Raw genomic sequence first — 16,831 nt, forward strand, 5'->3', positions numbered from 1 at the left:
AACACCTTGTAAGTCGAAGAAGGGATGTTGAACGAAACTCATTAGAAAGCCAAATTCTCAGCTGGAATGGGAGTATCTCAGGACATAACAAACCAAATGCAACTTGAATGCAAAAATGTGAGTTTTATTGTTTTATATACATTTTTATCTTCATTTACAAACTGGCTCAGCCCTTTTTTTCCCTTCCTAAGAAGTGCTTCACTAACTGTAATTTTGTGTGAACCAACATATTTCTCTGGTTTTGATTAAAAAAAAGTGTAGGATGTGGTAATACACAAACAAATTACAAAAATTCCCTTGACTTCATAACCCAAAACGAAATATTATAAAACTACTATGTTTTTTATGCCCCTCAACATGATGCAACACTGATGAAACCACTTGTTATTGAAAAACAGATTCCTCCCCTTTGTTTTTGGTTCCTACAGTACCCTCACTAATAAACCTGTTTCTGTCTGAGCAATAATAGTCATGAGCAATCAATTTTCAATAGATTTCTTTAGGATCAAAACCACCCACACCACCCCCTCCCCACCTCCAACAAAAAGGCCGACTTTATAACACCTATTTCATTTTATGACTTCGGTTATCCATTTCTACGGGAAGAGGAAGTGCATAACATGACATTGCTCCCCTACTTTATGTATGAATGTAATACTCCTACAGAAATTGGGCGCTCTGTTCAAGCACAACCGTCATGCAGTGGAAAAATGTGCATTACATGGCCTGGTGTGAAACAGATGTAGCTTGGCATGCTGTGGAAAGCGTGTGAGAAAGGAGCGATGCTCGGAAGATGACTGCCAAAGGCTGTATGGGGCCGTAACGGGGCGTAGGCTGGCAGCTCCAACTCCGTGGGCGACTGCAGTGTCACTTGTAGTGCACGGATGACACGGGACACGCGCTCAAGAGAAACGGCCTCATGCGCTCACCGAGATGGATAAAACGACAGACAAAAAGCATAGGCAGTACATTACACCCTGATGGTTTCAGCAGAGTGCATTTAAGTATAGAAAATATACCCCCAGTAATAATTCATAAAAATGCTTGCAATGCTTTTCAAAGTAATTCAAACAAGAAACAGGGCCTTTGCTTCACTTCAAGAATAACTGATTGGTTGAATCTCCCCAAAGAGCACCTCCAATACCAAATCTGTGACTTATGTATCCCTGCAGTGCTGCCTTTTTTTTTTTTTTTTTTTTTTTAAACTTTTTGTGCACTGCTCTATAAAGTAATTTTAAAGAGAAAAATAAAGAATTTACATAGCAGCCATTTTATTTCACTGGAGTGTTTCAAAGAAGGTGCTGCTAAGAATATTGATGTCTTGGCAGGAACGCTTCCAGAAGAATGCCGGGTTTAGAATACTGATATGGTTGTCTTCCTCTGAGGTTTCTTACCTTTGGTAAAGGCGCCAGCAAAACAACATTTCCAACAGGAAGAGGGGAGGTGCTCAGCCCAGAGATCAAAATGACAGACATGTCAAGGAGGGCCCAAGGGGGAGCTTTTAGTGAAGTAGGGCATCACAGGGATGCCACTGCTGTTAGACTGTAACAGTGCAATACTTCCTGCAATGCACACTGACTAAGGGTCCTGGTTTAAGAGGATTACATGTATATCACAGTCTTTTGATAATAAAGCTGTCTAGAGCATGCTTGTATAAGAACAGTACACACAAGCGTTCGTTGCCACTTTTGTCACATCACTCCTTCTCTGCAACAGGAAGGCTGCAAGCAACATCAGCACAGTAAAGTCCACTGAACATATTTAAAACACCAAAATTATTACAGCATCTAAACAGAGCAATGCACAAAAAGCTTTAAAAAAACAATAAGGAACTCTCAGTATATCAGTAAATATTCCTCACACACATTACTGCACACCAACATGACTTAATTGTACCACCACTTTTTAGCCCAAGGTTAAACTGGGTCCAGAAAACTGTCCTTGTCCTGATTCCCACAAAGACCCAACAAATATGATCACAGATGTATGAAAGGTTGTATTTACCTACATGTTGTTCAGAATACCTTTTTTTTTTGCACACACATACTTTGGAAGATCTGGATTAAGCCTAAAACAAAATCCCTCCCTTCTTAAGCAGGTTTGGTTTATGAAAAAATGAGATCACCATAAATAATACACACACATACACACACACTTCTAATAAAACTATTAGACCACAAAACTGCACCAACAGTTTTCAGAGCTTGTCATACAAGTATTGCACGTCATCATTTTTATTATTTCGCTGACACCTTTGTAAAAGGTGTTGTCTAAGGCATACTGTGTATATCAACTGAAGCTTTGGTTTCCCCATGCAGTTAGTTCAGTGAATCTTTTTTAGAGCATCCCTACCTTTCAATGTTTTAATGTTGAAAAAAGTGTCTTTCTCTGCAAATACTAATTCTAGCATGTGTTGATGAAGGGGGGGGGGGGGTGTGGTGGCGGAGTGTGGTGGCCCGGGTCCTGCTCTCCGGTGGGTCTGGGGTTCAAGTCCTGCTTGGGGTGCCTTGCAACGGACTGGCATCCCAGCCTTGGTTGTGTCCCCTCCCCCTCCAGCCTCACGCCCTGCGCTGCCACGTTAGGCTCTGGCTCCTCAGACTCTGTGTGTGCGTGTGTGTGTGTTGATGAAGTACAAGACTTGCAAATGTTGCTGACTGACCAGGCACTGCAGCTTCTGTGCCAAACAGAATGTATCAAATTCAATTCTCAAAATGAAGCTTTACTGTGATCTGAAGGTTTTCCAGCTCAATTTGTTTTAGTTTGTTCCTTCACATAGCACTGCACATTGATCTGTGCTTCACTTGTATTGTACATCACAGCTGGTACAGTAAAATATTCTACAGAGCAAACAATGTAAAGCACAGGAAACAAAGAGTAATTATATCTTAAAAGAAAACACTATAAACTATCAATGCATGTGGTTTGGGGAAAAAAATCTGTCAAACTGATACCTCTAAAACAAGGTAATATTCTGTGTGTGGTTCAAGTTTACAGTAAATCATTAAGCATACTCTAATTCATAATAATCTTTTGTATTTTCGAACAAGGCACATTTTTTTATGGATGTATTGGTGAACAACTAAACATTCATCACTGTTTCAAATCAGCATTCCAATACTCTCTGTAAGCGGTGACAGATTTCAATGGGTCCCAAAGACACCATCATTTCAGCAACACTTGGTCCTTGCTGCAACAAGATTTAAGACAAATACAATTCAGTTTGTGTACGCTGTCAAAGAACATCAAATTACTTCCTGTATGCTTGCTTAACTCCAATCCTGTTTACCATTTACTAAATAAAATGAAATTATATATGGGTTCTGACGAAGGATTTTTCTGGAAGGAGAATAACATTAACAAGAACCAATAATAACAACAACAACAACAACAAGAAAATTAGAAGAAAAAGAGGAGGAGGAACAGCTGAATTACCTGTAGGCCACTTAAGGCTAACCGAAGTGCCTTCATCACTGTACTGTACTGGACCACCTTTAATTTTTTTGGCAATTCTTTCAACTCCATGTTAAGCCACTCCATAGATAATTCTTTGCTGTGTTTCCTAATCATCCTACAAAAATGAAACAAAATGATTGTTACAGTGTCACGTTTGCACTGCGGGCCAAATTTCACGCATAAACTTGCAAAGAATTTATGTAGAAAAACAAATATGAGCAAAAAAAAGCAATGGCATAAAGTCTTTTTACTACATTATGTGCAATTTCCACATTTCTTGTACAATATAAATAACCTTTGCTGAAACAGATTTTTGATGGACTAATACATACTCAATTATATAGACACCTCTAGCAGTCACAAAAGCTGTGATGCAAAAGGTCCAGCAAATCCAAGATGAACGCACGCACGCACTTCTATTCTTCACAGCTGTTCACTACGTTATTACAAACACTGTAAATTAAGGTTAACGGCTAAACTGTGGTTTGTATTATTTTGGAGGTTACAAGATAATGAAAATGGGAATGTTACAAACCGTTGCAGTGACCAGTATTTCCAATGCCTAAACTATACTCATTCAATTATGTGGAAATACGTACTCCATAGTAAGTGCTGCAATAGCCTGGGATTCTGCGCAGACGTTCTCAAGCTGCTCCCGTGGGACAGAGGGTCTTACCCACAGGTAGGTGTAATCAGGCGTCACCAGATCCTTCAGGCAAGTTATGTGGCCCTTCAAAAAAATAAAAACCCAACTTTTTAACTTTACACCACATACGTAATACAAATATTTTTGTATGTGGTGGCAGTTGCTGGAGGCTCCCCTTACGGTGTCTAAGATTTTTTTCTTTTATTATTATTTTAAAAAGCTTTCCATGTTCACATGACACTAAAACATGACTGTCAAAGGTGAAGCCTCTGCTGCCACCCAGTGGATTCCGTACAGTCTAGCTTTAAGAGCAGAACTCTTCAAGGCACATGCACGCATGCAAGGTGTCAAATCAAACCTGGCCCATATTGACCACTCATTGGAGGAACAAAGGTGGGTTGCCAGGTCCTTCCTCTGTATGTAGGGGGAGGCAAACAGGACTCGAGCCCAAGACCCACCACACAGCGAGGCACCAGTCAAATCCACCACGCCACGCCACCACACCCACCCCCCAAGGTACATGAGCTACATTCAAATGGTACCTTTCGAAGATGAAGGATACGCCTGATGTACCCGCTCTCAAGAACACCCCCTTCCTGGGTTTCTGTTCCATAGGCCTGTCTAATAAGGTCCTGCAGGTCCTTCACAAGGAACTCACACTTCTCCTTGCTGTTAATTCTCTGCAGCAAATGGATCCTGTAATTTGCATTTACAGTGTTTGCATAAAAATATAGGTTAATTATTAATTTTTTCATATACATATTCATTACAGTATATGAATTAGGGTGAGAGTTCATTTATTTATTTAGCTGACACTTTTCTCCAAAGCGACTTAAATTGTTAAGCTCTTTACAATTATACAGCTGGGTAATTTTACTGGAGTATTTTACAGTAAGTACCCTGCTCAAGGGTAGTACAGGTGGAGGTGGAATTTGAACCTGCAACCTTTAAATATTCATATTGATGAGTGGTGATTACTACACTAGATATATTTAATTACAAGGACAAATTTAATGAATAAAAAAGAAAACTGCATCAAACATGCAGTGAAAGCAAAACCTGGTACTCTAAAACAGCATCGGGTTTTTACACCACTTTAAAGTTACTTGTTCGTGTTCTCTGACTTCCAAGGCCACCTTATACCACTGTATTGTTATATATTTAAAATAAAAAAAAAAAAAAGAGGGAAAAAAAAACTGCAGATCATCCATTAAACGTTTCACACATCTGGACTTACCTGTTAAACTCAGGTAGTTTATCCAGATCCAACATAGCAGAATGAGTCATTAGTCTTGAGGCATCAAAATGTGAAATTAGTTCATTCAGCTGCCTGCCTGGGCGATTATCTGTTGAGGATGTGTTTTTTTTGTTTTTTTTTTTTTAAAAGACAAGAACAATTAATGAATATGGCATATTTACATTTATTCATTTAGCTTACACTTTTCTCCAAAGTGACTTAAAATGCTACACTACTTACAATTATTTACCCTATTATATAGCCAGCTAATTTCAATGAAATCATTTAGGGCAAGTACCTTGCTCAAGAGTACTGCAACTGGAATTCGAACCGACAACCTTTGGATATAAAGGCAACATTTCTAACCATTACACTACCAGCTGTCCACATTTTTTCTTTAATGTAAAGTAACTTATTGCAAATGTGCAGCCATTAACTCTATAGATTTTATAGCCAATATTATTCATTTGTATCTCTACTACCAATATTAGTTGCATGTTATTCTATATCTGCATACTACTCTATTCATGTATGTTTGAATGCACACACTCACCTGCGAATCCTGACCCACAGTTTGTAATGAGATCAAGCAGTGCTTCAGGCAGAGACCCTTTTTTGACATAATACTCTATGAAGATGTCACCCTGTCGCTTAGAGAGCTTGCTGCCGTCTTTATTCAGTAAGAGGGGCAGATGTGCAAATGCAGGAGGCTTCCACCCAAACGCCTTGTACATCAGAAGATGTTTGGAGGTGGAAATTAGCCACTCTGAGCCCCTTAAAACATGGCTGATCTGCATGTGATGATCGTCAACTACATTGGCCAGGTGGTATGTGGGAAAACCGTCCGCCTTTATGATAACAGGATCCCCTTCAAAGGCAGCCACATCGTGCCTGTTCCAGCCAAATACCATGTCCTCAAAGGGCTCCACACCCTCCTGCAGGCGGAACCGGACCACACGTGGCTGCCCACTGGCAAGTTTCTCTGCCACTTGGTCAGAATGGAGATGTCTGCACCTATTATCATACCTGCAAAACACACACGCGCACACAAAAAACCTTTAAAATGATAAAAGCTACTAAGGCAAACCAGTAATTCTTTAAACATCTGTACACCAGTCAGGCCTAGAGCAAGGTAGTAGAATATTGTGACCAACCTACAACGGTTCTCCCACATACCGAGGGTTCTGCCTACTCCGGAGTGCCTCTTTCTTTAACAGGTCCAGTCTCTGTGGGCTGCAGAAACAATAATAGGCATTCCCGGTGTGTACTAAGGTCTCAGCTGCTTGTCTGTACTTCTCTAGTCTTTGAGACTGCAGATAAGGGCCAAAATCACCCCCTTTACGGGGACTTTCATCAGGGGGGATTCCTTGTAAAGAAGAAGGGATTATCATTAACAAACATATTTTAACTATGAGGGTAAAACAAGAGCTGAAAATATTGCACTTTGACCTTACATACTGTGTGAAGTAGCTTGCAGGATGTCCTAAAGCATTTATAAGCTGCAAATCTTATTAACATGTAAGAACACAAATGCTTGGCACACCCGCCCATTCAAGCATATCTTCGATGCTCTCCGCAGCCCCTGAAACAAGGCGACTCTGATCTGTGTCCTCCATCCTTAGGATGAACGTCCCCCTGTGCTTTTTGGCAAAAAGGTAGTTGTAGAGGGCCGTGCGTAGTCCTCCCAAGTGCAGGAAACCTACAACAGGCATTAAGAGGTGAACTTTCAGAGCACGCACAGTTTCAACTTTAGTATTCCGTTATATACTTTTCAGTAGAAAAATCGTTGCATTTGTCTACAGCAATTCTTCATCCTACATCCAGAATGACTTGCAAAATTAAACAGTCCACTGTACAATGGTTTACCCTTTTATACAGCACCCAGCTTTATCAATTAAATACCTTGAAGTGAGGGCAGGGGCTGAAACCGAAACCACTGTGCCGCTCCCCCATATTAAATGATACAAGGGGCATCGGGCAGAATACCGATTAGAGCAGCTGCCTTCGGATCGGAAAATCGAAGGTTTCAACCCATTGCTGTGCTGCCCTTGAGCAAGGTATGTACCGCAAAAACTGCTCCAATAAAAACTACCCAGCTGTATTGTTACGTTCTAATGTGTTGCTGTTGCTTCTGGTAGCTTGAGAGACTGTTTAGAGGTGTCCAACCGTCATCGATCTGTTATCCTGCCAAACATCATTATCGATGACATCACCGCAAGTCCTGTTTGCTCAGTTCTTTTGGCCCCCATCCAACTTGTTACACCCCTAAGTTTACCATCTTAACATCGGGGCAGCTCATAGAATAGTGGTTAGAGCTGCTGCCCTTGGACCCAAAGGTTGCAGGTTCGAGTCTCACCTTCAGCTGTAGTACCCTTGAGCAAGGTGCTTACCCTAAATTGTGAAAATTACCTTGGGTACGGGTAAATAACTAAGTTGCTTAAAACTGTAAGTCAGTTTGGAGAAAGGTGTCAGCTAACTGAAGTAAAGCAATGTAAACATACATAGTATGTTACTTTGGAGAAAAAAGTTTCAGGTAAATTAACAAATATATAAATTCTATACCAAATCGCTATCCTAATATTTAAGAATCATATTCTATATAAAATTTTTTACCTGGAGTAACCATTTTTACTGCAGCAATTCTTGGTATTTAAAAAAGCAGCACTTTTACTATTACTTATCATGAACAATTTCAAAATATCATAAATAAATTTCATGCAGCAATATCATATTCATTCTAAAACCTGAGGACCTAATACGAAAAATTATTACTAGTATAGTATAACAGTGGATACTCGAGTCGAATATAAATCAATGATTATTGAAATTCAAGGTGAAGGTGACGTGAACAATGGCAAACAACTGTATTCGACATGATCATCATGATGATGTTACTCGAAGAGCAGCCCTAAGAAGTACTGTTTTGTTGTGTAAGTAAGTAGGTATTCAGATGAAAAAGTGAGTCGTTATTTTACCTGTGGGACTCGGAGCGAACCTCACCCTCACCGAACTCCTCCCTCCTCCATCTTCCAGCGGAAAACCGGAAGCGCTGCAAACCGATGTCCGAACAGCGCGCATTGACACACAACTCCCTGCTCGCCATAACAGCGTGAAGCAGCAGCGCTGCCGCGGAACGACCACCATGACTTACACTCTGCTTCCGCCGCAGGGGCGCGGAGAAAGACACTCACTAACGCTGAGCCGCTAAGCTAAGGCACTGACTGAGCGAGCGAGCGATCGGCTGGACCAGAGAAGCTGCCCTCCAGCGCGCACACGTTCGGACAACAGTGTCTGTGTAGAATCGCTAGTAAAACTGTGCAAAACTGCACCACTGCGTACAACTCAGGTGGAAGACACGCACGCGAGAAGTTGAAGACGAGCTCAAAAACAAGGCTGCAGCCGTCTGGGAGAAACGTTCTAAGAAACGTCCAAACGTTACGTCACATTTTGCGCGACTACAGCTTTAAAAACTAACGACGCTGTTAGGTGACAAGGAAGGCACTGAGCAATTACACGTACCGTTTCAATTTTATGCTGACACCTAGTGGTAGGGTGTTGAATTATAGCGTGCGGTTCGTGACGTGTGCCGAAGCACGTAAAGTAAGAGCGTATAACGGTTCTCTAGACGCTGACGCTTACACGAAACAATACAGTGCGTTATATATAATAAATGTAACAGTTATTTATTAAATGAAAATAAAGTAAAAATTAATAAACGGAGTAACAATGCTCTAACGGTTTTCCACGCTTTTAAAATTTCTTTGACAGACGGGTTAATTGCCGGTTTATTCAATTATTTGGATTTTTTTCCTGTAAAAATGTTTGAGTCAGCATTAATTTTACATGCATGGAGATGTTAAAATGTTCATATGACGGAAAGGTAAAGATCTCGATGCCTGAAGGGGGTCTGTGGGGGTTTCACGGGGGAAAGCGCAGCGCTGATATGGCTCAATATCCAAAATCGCGTTCATAAGTTTTAATCATGAAAAAAAAAAAATCTTTTTTTTTTTTTGGAAGGTAGGTTCGTCCATATAAATATGTGTAAGATGCAGCTGCGCAGTGCACACGTATAACTCAATTTCGCTACTGCCATCTTGTGGCTGAAAAACCAAAACTCACGTACTGTATAACTAAAATAACTCGCTCTTTTTTTTTCATTTTTGAAATGTCCTACGTTTACGTTATTTGCGCAACTTCCTATAAACTATGTAGTGTTATCAGCCCACCCACCTTATTCACTCTGGTGACTTACACTACTTATGGGTCACTCATCCATACATCAGTGGAACACACTCTCTCTGTGTCACTCACACACTATGGGGGAACCAGAACAGCCTCTCTTTGGAGTGTGGGAGGAAACCAGAGCACCCGGAGGAAACCCACATAGACACAGGGAGAACATGCAAACTCCACACAGACTGAGTGAGGACTGAACCCACATCTTCTCGCACTACAGAGGTGCTGTGAGACAGCAGTGCTACTCATTGTGCTGCCAAACATCTTACATATACAAACCACACACACACATATATATAGTTTAACACATATATTTTGAATACATGACTCACCTTGACTGTGAAGTTAATTGCAGAAATATGTATAAATTATTTTTGTCTATAAAATTATTTATCTGTTGACTGCATGCTCATTAAAATTATTTGTCTTCTAATTTTCCTTTGTTGCCATTTGGGCTACAATTCAAAGTATGTTTAATCTTGACAAAGGCAGATTTCTTTAAATGCTTTTAAATTAAGGAAGAGACACAGTTTTTATTACCCCTATACATAGATTTTAAATAGAGAGATCATTATTTTCATAGAACTCCACAAAGTTTTAGATTCTGTTGGAAACTACTTATGCAACGTGAACCAGCAAAACCGTGGTATCAGGAAAAACATGCTCTGCATCTGCAGTTCTGTGCCTGCACTTATGTTTTCCCTTGGGTTGTACGTTGCTTTGGAGAAAAAACGCACAATGTAATACAATCAGATGTAAGACTAGCACAACAGAACAAGGCGATGAGAAACATTTGACAGTAGGATTACTGGGTGTCATTTTGTCATTTTAGTTCTCCTTTCTCTGAGCATAATGTAAGTATGACTCACCGTATTAAAATACCATGTACTGCAACTTTCCTGAAAACAAAAATAAGCCCACTAGAACCTGAGTTCTTACCCTGTCACATGAGAAGCTTGCCACAAGTAGTTCATTGATCAATTTGAGGAAGGATAGAAGGTATAAATAATAAGTTCACTTTGATTTGAGGGTAAAAAGGTTGAGTCCCTGCGTTAGAAACATTTTCTGGGGTTGAATTTTGTTTCATTTATTCATTTTGCTACCGCTTTTCTCCAAAGCAATTTACACTGTTAAGCTTCTTACAATTATTCACCAATTTATAGAGCTTGGCAATTTTTACTAGAGCAATTTAGGGTAAGTATCTGGCTTGAAGGTACCACAACTAGAGGCAGGAATCAATCTTACAGCTTTAGGTCCAAGGGCAGTAGCTCCAACCACTATGCTACCAGAAAGTCCTCTGGCTGTGTCTCCACTTATAATTCATCCATGTTCATTTCATTAACAATTTTACTTACGGAATACTAAGTGATGGTTAATAATAATACCTAGCAGACTGTGGTTTCTTATGGAATTTGCATTTACTTGACTTATTACTTAAATGACAATATCAGATAGATAGATAGATAGATAGATACTTTTTGCTTTTACCCAAATTTTTTACTTTTATTTGAGTGATTATTTAACGAAAAGTAGCAGTACTTTTATTTGGACACTCTAATGTCCTCTGCTATCCACATGGAAATGACAAGCCCAGTCACCTTCTTATGAATACAATCCTTTACAAAATGGTTCGACTGGTCTGAAAAATTAAGTACCTTTAAGTAACATGCTATTCATAGTGAATGTTAGGTAAAGAAAAAACCTGAACCACAGCAAACACACATAGTATAATAGAATAATAATAATAATAATAATAATAATAATAATTTCAGCTGGGTCAATAGACAGACAATTATAATAATAGTGAAAATTATTCTCAGAAAATTAGTTCTTAATGAAAAAAGCTGTTTCCTTTCTACTTCAAATGACATTATTAAAAGATTTACTAACATTAACCTGAACACACACACACACACTTTCAGAACCGCTTGTCCCATACGGGGTCACGGGGAACCGGAGCCTAACCCGGCAACACAGGGCCTAAGGGGGAGGGGACACACCCAGGACGGGACGCCAGTCCGTCGCAAGGCACCCCAAGCGGGACTCGAACCCCAGACCCACCGGAGAGCAGGACTGTGGTCCAACCCACTGCACCACCGCGCCCCCCACTAACCTGAACCCATTGCAATGCAATCTAAGCTTCCTAGATTTTGGTATTTGTAAATGTAAATGTAAATGTAATGTAAATGTATTATACTTCTAAATTTGAAAGATCTGTAGAAATTGAAAAAAATAAATGTAACATTACACACAGACTGAAACTGCTTGTCCCAAACAGGAGCCCAACCCAGCAACACAGGGCGTAAGGCTGGAGGAGGAGGGGACACACCCAGGATAGGACCCCAGTCTGCCGCAGGGCACCCCAAGTGGGACAAGAACCCCAGACCCACCAAACCCACTGCACCACTGCACCACCACACCCCCCTTCTAAATGGAACATTATTCAAACTTTTTTTTTTTTTTTAAATGGTGAAGAATCATGTTTAATTGCTCACTATAAAAATCCTGCAACTGATTGTTGACATTGACCAGTGAAATTCCCAAAATATGTCACACATCACAGTAGAGGTGATACAATTAGTTTTAAGGAGAGGAAGTCAAAACATGAAACACATAAAATTCACACACACACACACACACACACACACACACACACACACACACACACACACACACACATTTTCAGAACCGCTTGTCCCTTACGGGGTCACGGGGAACCGGAGCCTACCCGGCAACACAGGGCGTAAGGCCAGAGGGGGAAGGGGACACACCCAGGACGGGACGCCAGTCCGCCGCAAGGCACCCCAAGCGGGACTCGAACCCCAGACCCACCGGAGAGCAGGACTGCGGTCCAACCCACTGCGCCACCGCACCCCCATAAAATTCACATTGTAACAAAAAAAGGATGCAAACTGAGTATTTTTTTTTCAAATATACCTGAATAAAAATAAAAAGCATTGATGTAAATGTAAGTAGTTTAAAAAAATGTTGAAAACATAGGGATTTGGGGAATGCAATTGCTCTCAAAGCACAAGCTGACTGCTGTGAAAAGGTATGGTCTTAATTATGGTAAAGCAGGTTAACATGGAATGTTAATATGCTGATGTGTCATTCTCTTGTTAGGAATTTGTTTCGCTGTGACTTGTATCACTGCATTCCAAAAATGAAATCTGGCCTTCACCTGTCCACTAATGTTCACATTTTGAACATTGTATGCCACTCATAAGAGAAGTTTCACATGTTACATGACTTTCCTGCTTGTTTTGATGGGGTTCCCATGGGGTTCCCTTCCAATGGAAAACTGTAAATGATAAGATCTTGCTCAAGGACATCTTCACTATACGGTTATTTCCCTCTTTGCTTTCTAGAAGTGAAAGACTGTCAGCCAACAGTTAAAACAGTCAACTTGTTAATCAATCGGACAGCATTCCATACAAATAGAACAGTTTTGTATGCATTTTTAAATGCAAACAAGAAAATTCAAAAGTACATTTACATTTTTTCATTTAGCAGACACTTTTCTCCAAAGTGATGTACATCTCAGAGAACAATACTATGAGTACATTATAGCAACAGGAGAGATTTGAATGCAGACACAAGATTCTTGAGAAAAGTCAATGTGTCACATTCCATCAGATGAACCAGTGTGTGTTATATGAATAGCTACATATAGGCTATACATTATTTAAAAAATAGTTTTTACAAATTATTAAAGACACATACACATAAACATTTGCCATGCACTTACGAGATCAGGGGTGAAGTGAGTTCCAGACAGGTGAGTTTTGAAACCCTCCTTTAATGTAGAGAGCAATGCAGCAGTTCTGAATGAGAGGAGGAGGCCATTGCAGGTCTTGCAGATATTGTGGAGCAGATCTGTTAATGGTTTTGTAGACCATAACCAGAGTCTTGCATATGACACATTGTAATGATGACGTATCATGATGGAGACTAAGGGGTTGCTCCTCCGCCTTGGTCCTCGCTCCCGCGCGCGCAGGCTGATATACTTGGCCGTGTACACATTTTGTGCCTCGCACGTTTTGGAGATTACTTTAATGTTGTTTATTTTATCGTAAGGACAGCTGTGTGAAATATGTCATCCATAGTTGCCTACAAGATATTAAAAAGAAGAGCTTCCTTTTGTCCGTGTCCGTCTGGATTTATATAATTATACGCCTTTCTGGAATCCACGTGAGGATCTGGGCTAACTCATTAGCCGGATCGTTACAACATGCAGTATATATGACATATGCAATGCATATACGGTGTATCACATATGATCCAAGCAGCTATAGGAAGCCATTGCAAAGAGATGAGGAGGGGGAATAGATGAGAACGCCTTGGCAGGTCAAACATGACTCCTGCAGCAACATTCTGTATCAGCTAGAGAGTTTTCATGGCAGAGGCTGGAAGGTCACACAGGAGGGAATGGCAGTAGTCTAGCCACGATGTCACCATGGCCCAAAGGAGAAAGTAGGTTTGATTTTTTAACTTAATTTTACAATCCCAATTTCAAAAAAGTTAGGAGAGTATAGAAAATGCTAATAAAAGCAAAAACGAGTGATTGGTAAACTTACTTTGATTTATATTCAAACAAAAACAGTATAAACACAAGATATTTCATGTTTCAATCAACAGCACTGTTTCTTCAAGATATATGTTTATTCTGAAATTGATGCCATTTGGTTCATTCTTTTTTCTTGAGAAAGTTTTTAATTTCACTGTAAGAATGAAGCACAGGCAAATTGATGTTACATATGGGAGCTCTTCCATGTGGTCACTGCTGTTTTTGTAGTTGGCATAGTGGGCAGTTTTTGTAAAAAACACATTTAACTTAGAGTACTTCAGTTTTCTGTACTAGCCAGATATGTAGCTTGCTACGTTGTGAACACGTGTTGTTGTGAACACATTTTGGCAAGACTACCAAAATACGTAAATTTGACAATAAGTTATAAATGACAGAAATGTGTAAGGTCTAAGTAGCTATAGATAATTTAACATTGTAAGTTGCTTTGGATGAAAACACACACACACATCACTCACTCACCATCTGAACCGCTTGTCCCATATGGGGGGGTCACAGGGAGCTAGAGCCTACCCCGGCAACACAGGGCATAGGGCTGGAGGGAGAGGGGACGTACCCAGGACGAGACGCCAGTCTGTTACAAGGCACCCCAAGCAAGACTCGAACCCCAGACCCACCAGAGAGCAGGAGCAGGTCCAACCCCCTGCGTCACTGTGTCCCTGCGCCCCCCCCCCCCGGATGAAAACATCAACTAAATAAATCTACTCTGCCTAGCACATAACATTAACATTGTAGGAAGAAATGGCAGAACTGCCAGCTGTGGTTTTCACTTTACTGGCTAATGTTGGGAAATCTTATTCTGTGACTCACCACTCAAGATGCCAACTTCCATTTATTCCACCCTGGCATTTAAGGTGATGAGAAAAGACAAAGGAGATGAAGCTGCACTTTAAGCAGTTGCATCTCATAACAATTCCTTTCTGAGAGTTGTTCAGAGTCATTTCCATAACACGCACAGTGACATAAACCAGAGCGACAACCTGGCCAGTAGTGCATGTTTTCTCTTCTGCATGTGAGAACAACAGGCATGTAAAGCTATTTACAGCTTTGTTGTTCTTCTTACTGTTGCTGTGAAACGTTAAGCAGGATTGCTGACTCTTAATGACCACATTAAATAGCAATTTTATCTTCATATCGTCAGTCCTGCACTGTTCTCAGGCTTGGAAAAAGTATAATTAGTCAAAGTGTGTAGACAGCCACAACTCTAAAAGTTCAAGATTGAGTACTGAAGCACACAGTGCTGTTTCGAAGTATGTGAGTGTGAATCCTATAGGCATGGCCATTATTTTTATAGAAAATGTGAAAATAAACTTATAAAATGAATAAACAATAATGCTTTACACACTTGGTTCTACTTATCTACTTGGTTTAACCAGTTTAGTCTGGAGTTCACTTATTTTTGCACCTTCACTACTTTAATTTTTCTACTACAGTCATGTTTTCCTCTAAATGCACATATGGAATTGCTCATTACCCACCTAGTATGTCAGATGTGAAAGACGATTTGTCATTAAATAACAATTTCGTAGTAAAACAATGGGACACAGGGGGTTCACATACTTTCAAGCAGCACTGTAGATATAATCAGTAACACTAATAAAATAAACACAGAAGTAAAGCAAGACCAGTGTACTAACTATTCAACAGTCTAATCAGTCTAACTTATCTGATAGTCATCTTGCTGGGCCACTACATATATAATATCAAAATTATATAGTCGAAAAGTACTGGCTTGTAAATAAGTTGCATGCCTAGTTTTTTGGAGCAAGCGGAATGTAATCTGTTAACTCTTGAAATGTTTTATTGCTAATGGTGATATTTATACTGGTTCTGGTTCCCCTAACTCTGACATTCTTTGGCAACCACGTCAAGTGCAGGAGGATGTGTAGTCATGACACATTATAGGGCTTGGATGGTGTGTAGTCAGTATACCTTATAGGGTGAATATCCCAACCTATTAGGTATACTGACTGCATAAGTAGCCATCTTTACTGTAAAATCAGAAACCTGTATACATGTGTTCAGCAGTTACATCCAAATTAAATTACAGTACAAGGAATATAAGTTCAGAGAATTGTTACTCAAGCATTTATTATCATATTATTACAGGTAAACATTTTTATAATTGTATAATTGTACAATTGCACAAATTGTATTTTCTATGAGATGTATGTCGCTTTGGAAAAAAGCATCTGCTAAATGAATAAATCTAAATATAATTTATAATATTAAAGTGGGTAAAGTGGAAGAGATGTCATCTGAATGAAACAAAGGATAAAATTTGAAAAACACTTACCGTACTATTAACTATTAACGTAATGTTTGTAACTTCAATAAAACCATTTCTGTTGGTGTAGTCTAAGGATCAGAACTAAAATGTTTTCAGTCCTACCTGTTACTTATCAGTTAGATCTTACCAGGTGGTTGGCCATGGCTCCTTGACTTTCACTCAGTCTCTCTCAGCTGTGCTCTACATGGCTTGATGATGATCCCCTTATTTTCCTCCAACTACTCTGCTTTCATTGGCTCTCCCATTGTCTTGTTTTGGTTTTCCTGTCACTGACAAAAATGCACTATTGATAAAGTAATGCAAGAAGCTCTTCTTTATTTGCAAATGTATTCTTTCATATGGCAGCTTTTTAGTCCAACATCTCTGCTTGCATGACTGACCACC

The 16,831-nt window shown here is 39.8% G+C and overlaps 1 protein-coding gene across 1 annotated transcript; it reads right to left on the bottom strand.

Annotated features, from left to right (window-relative positions):
- Positions 1-2,565: 2,565 nt before the first annotated feature.
- On the bottom strand, positions 2,566-8,782 carry ears2 (glutamyl-tRNA synthetase 2, mitochondrial). The gene is made up of 9 exons (XM_018734941.2): positions 8,312-8,782; positions 6,880-7,035; positions 6,513-6,702; positions 5,890-6,362; positions 5,337-5,445; positions 4,642-4,795; positions 4,053-4,183; positions 3,433-3,568; positions 2,566-3,187 (listed from the first exon to the last, which is right to left on the bottom strand). The coding sequence occupies exons 1-9, from the start codon at positions 8,478-8,480 to the stop codon at positions 3,104-3,106; spliced, it is 1,602 nt and encodes a 533-aa protein (XP_018590457.1). The 5' UTR covers positions 8,481-8,782; the 3' UTR covers positions 2,566-3,103.
- Positions 8,783-16,831: the final 8,049 nt, after the last annotated feature.

Source organism: Scleropages formosus, chromosome 20 (assembly GCF_900964775.1).
Source record: "Scleropages formosus chromosome 20, fSclFor1.1, whole genome shotgun sequence".
NCBI classification, from domain to species: domain Eukaryota; kingdom Metazoa; phylum Chordata; class Actinopteri; order Osteoglossiformes; family Osteoglossidae; genus Scleropages; species Scleropages formosus.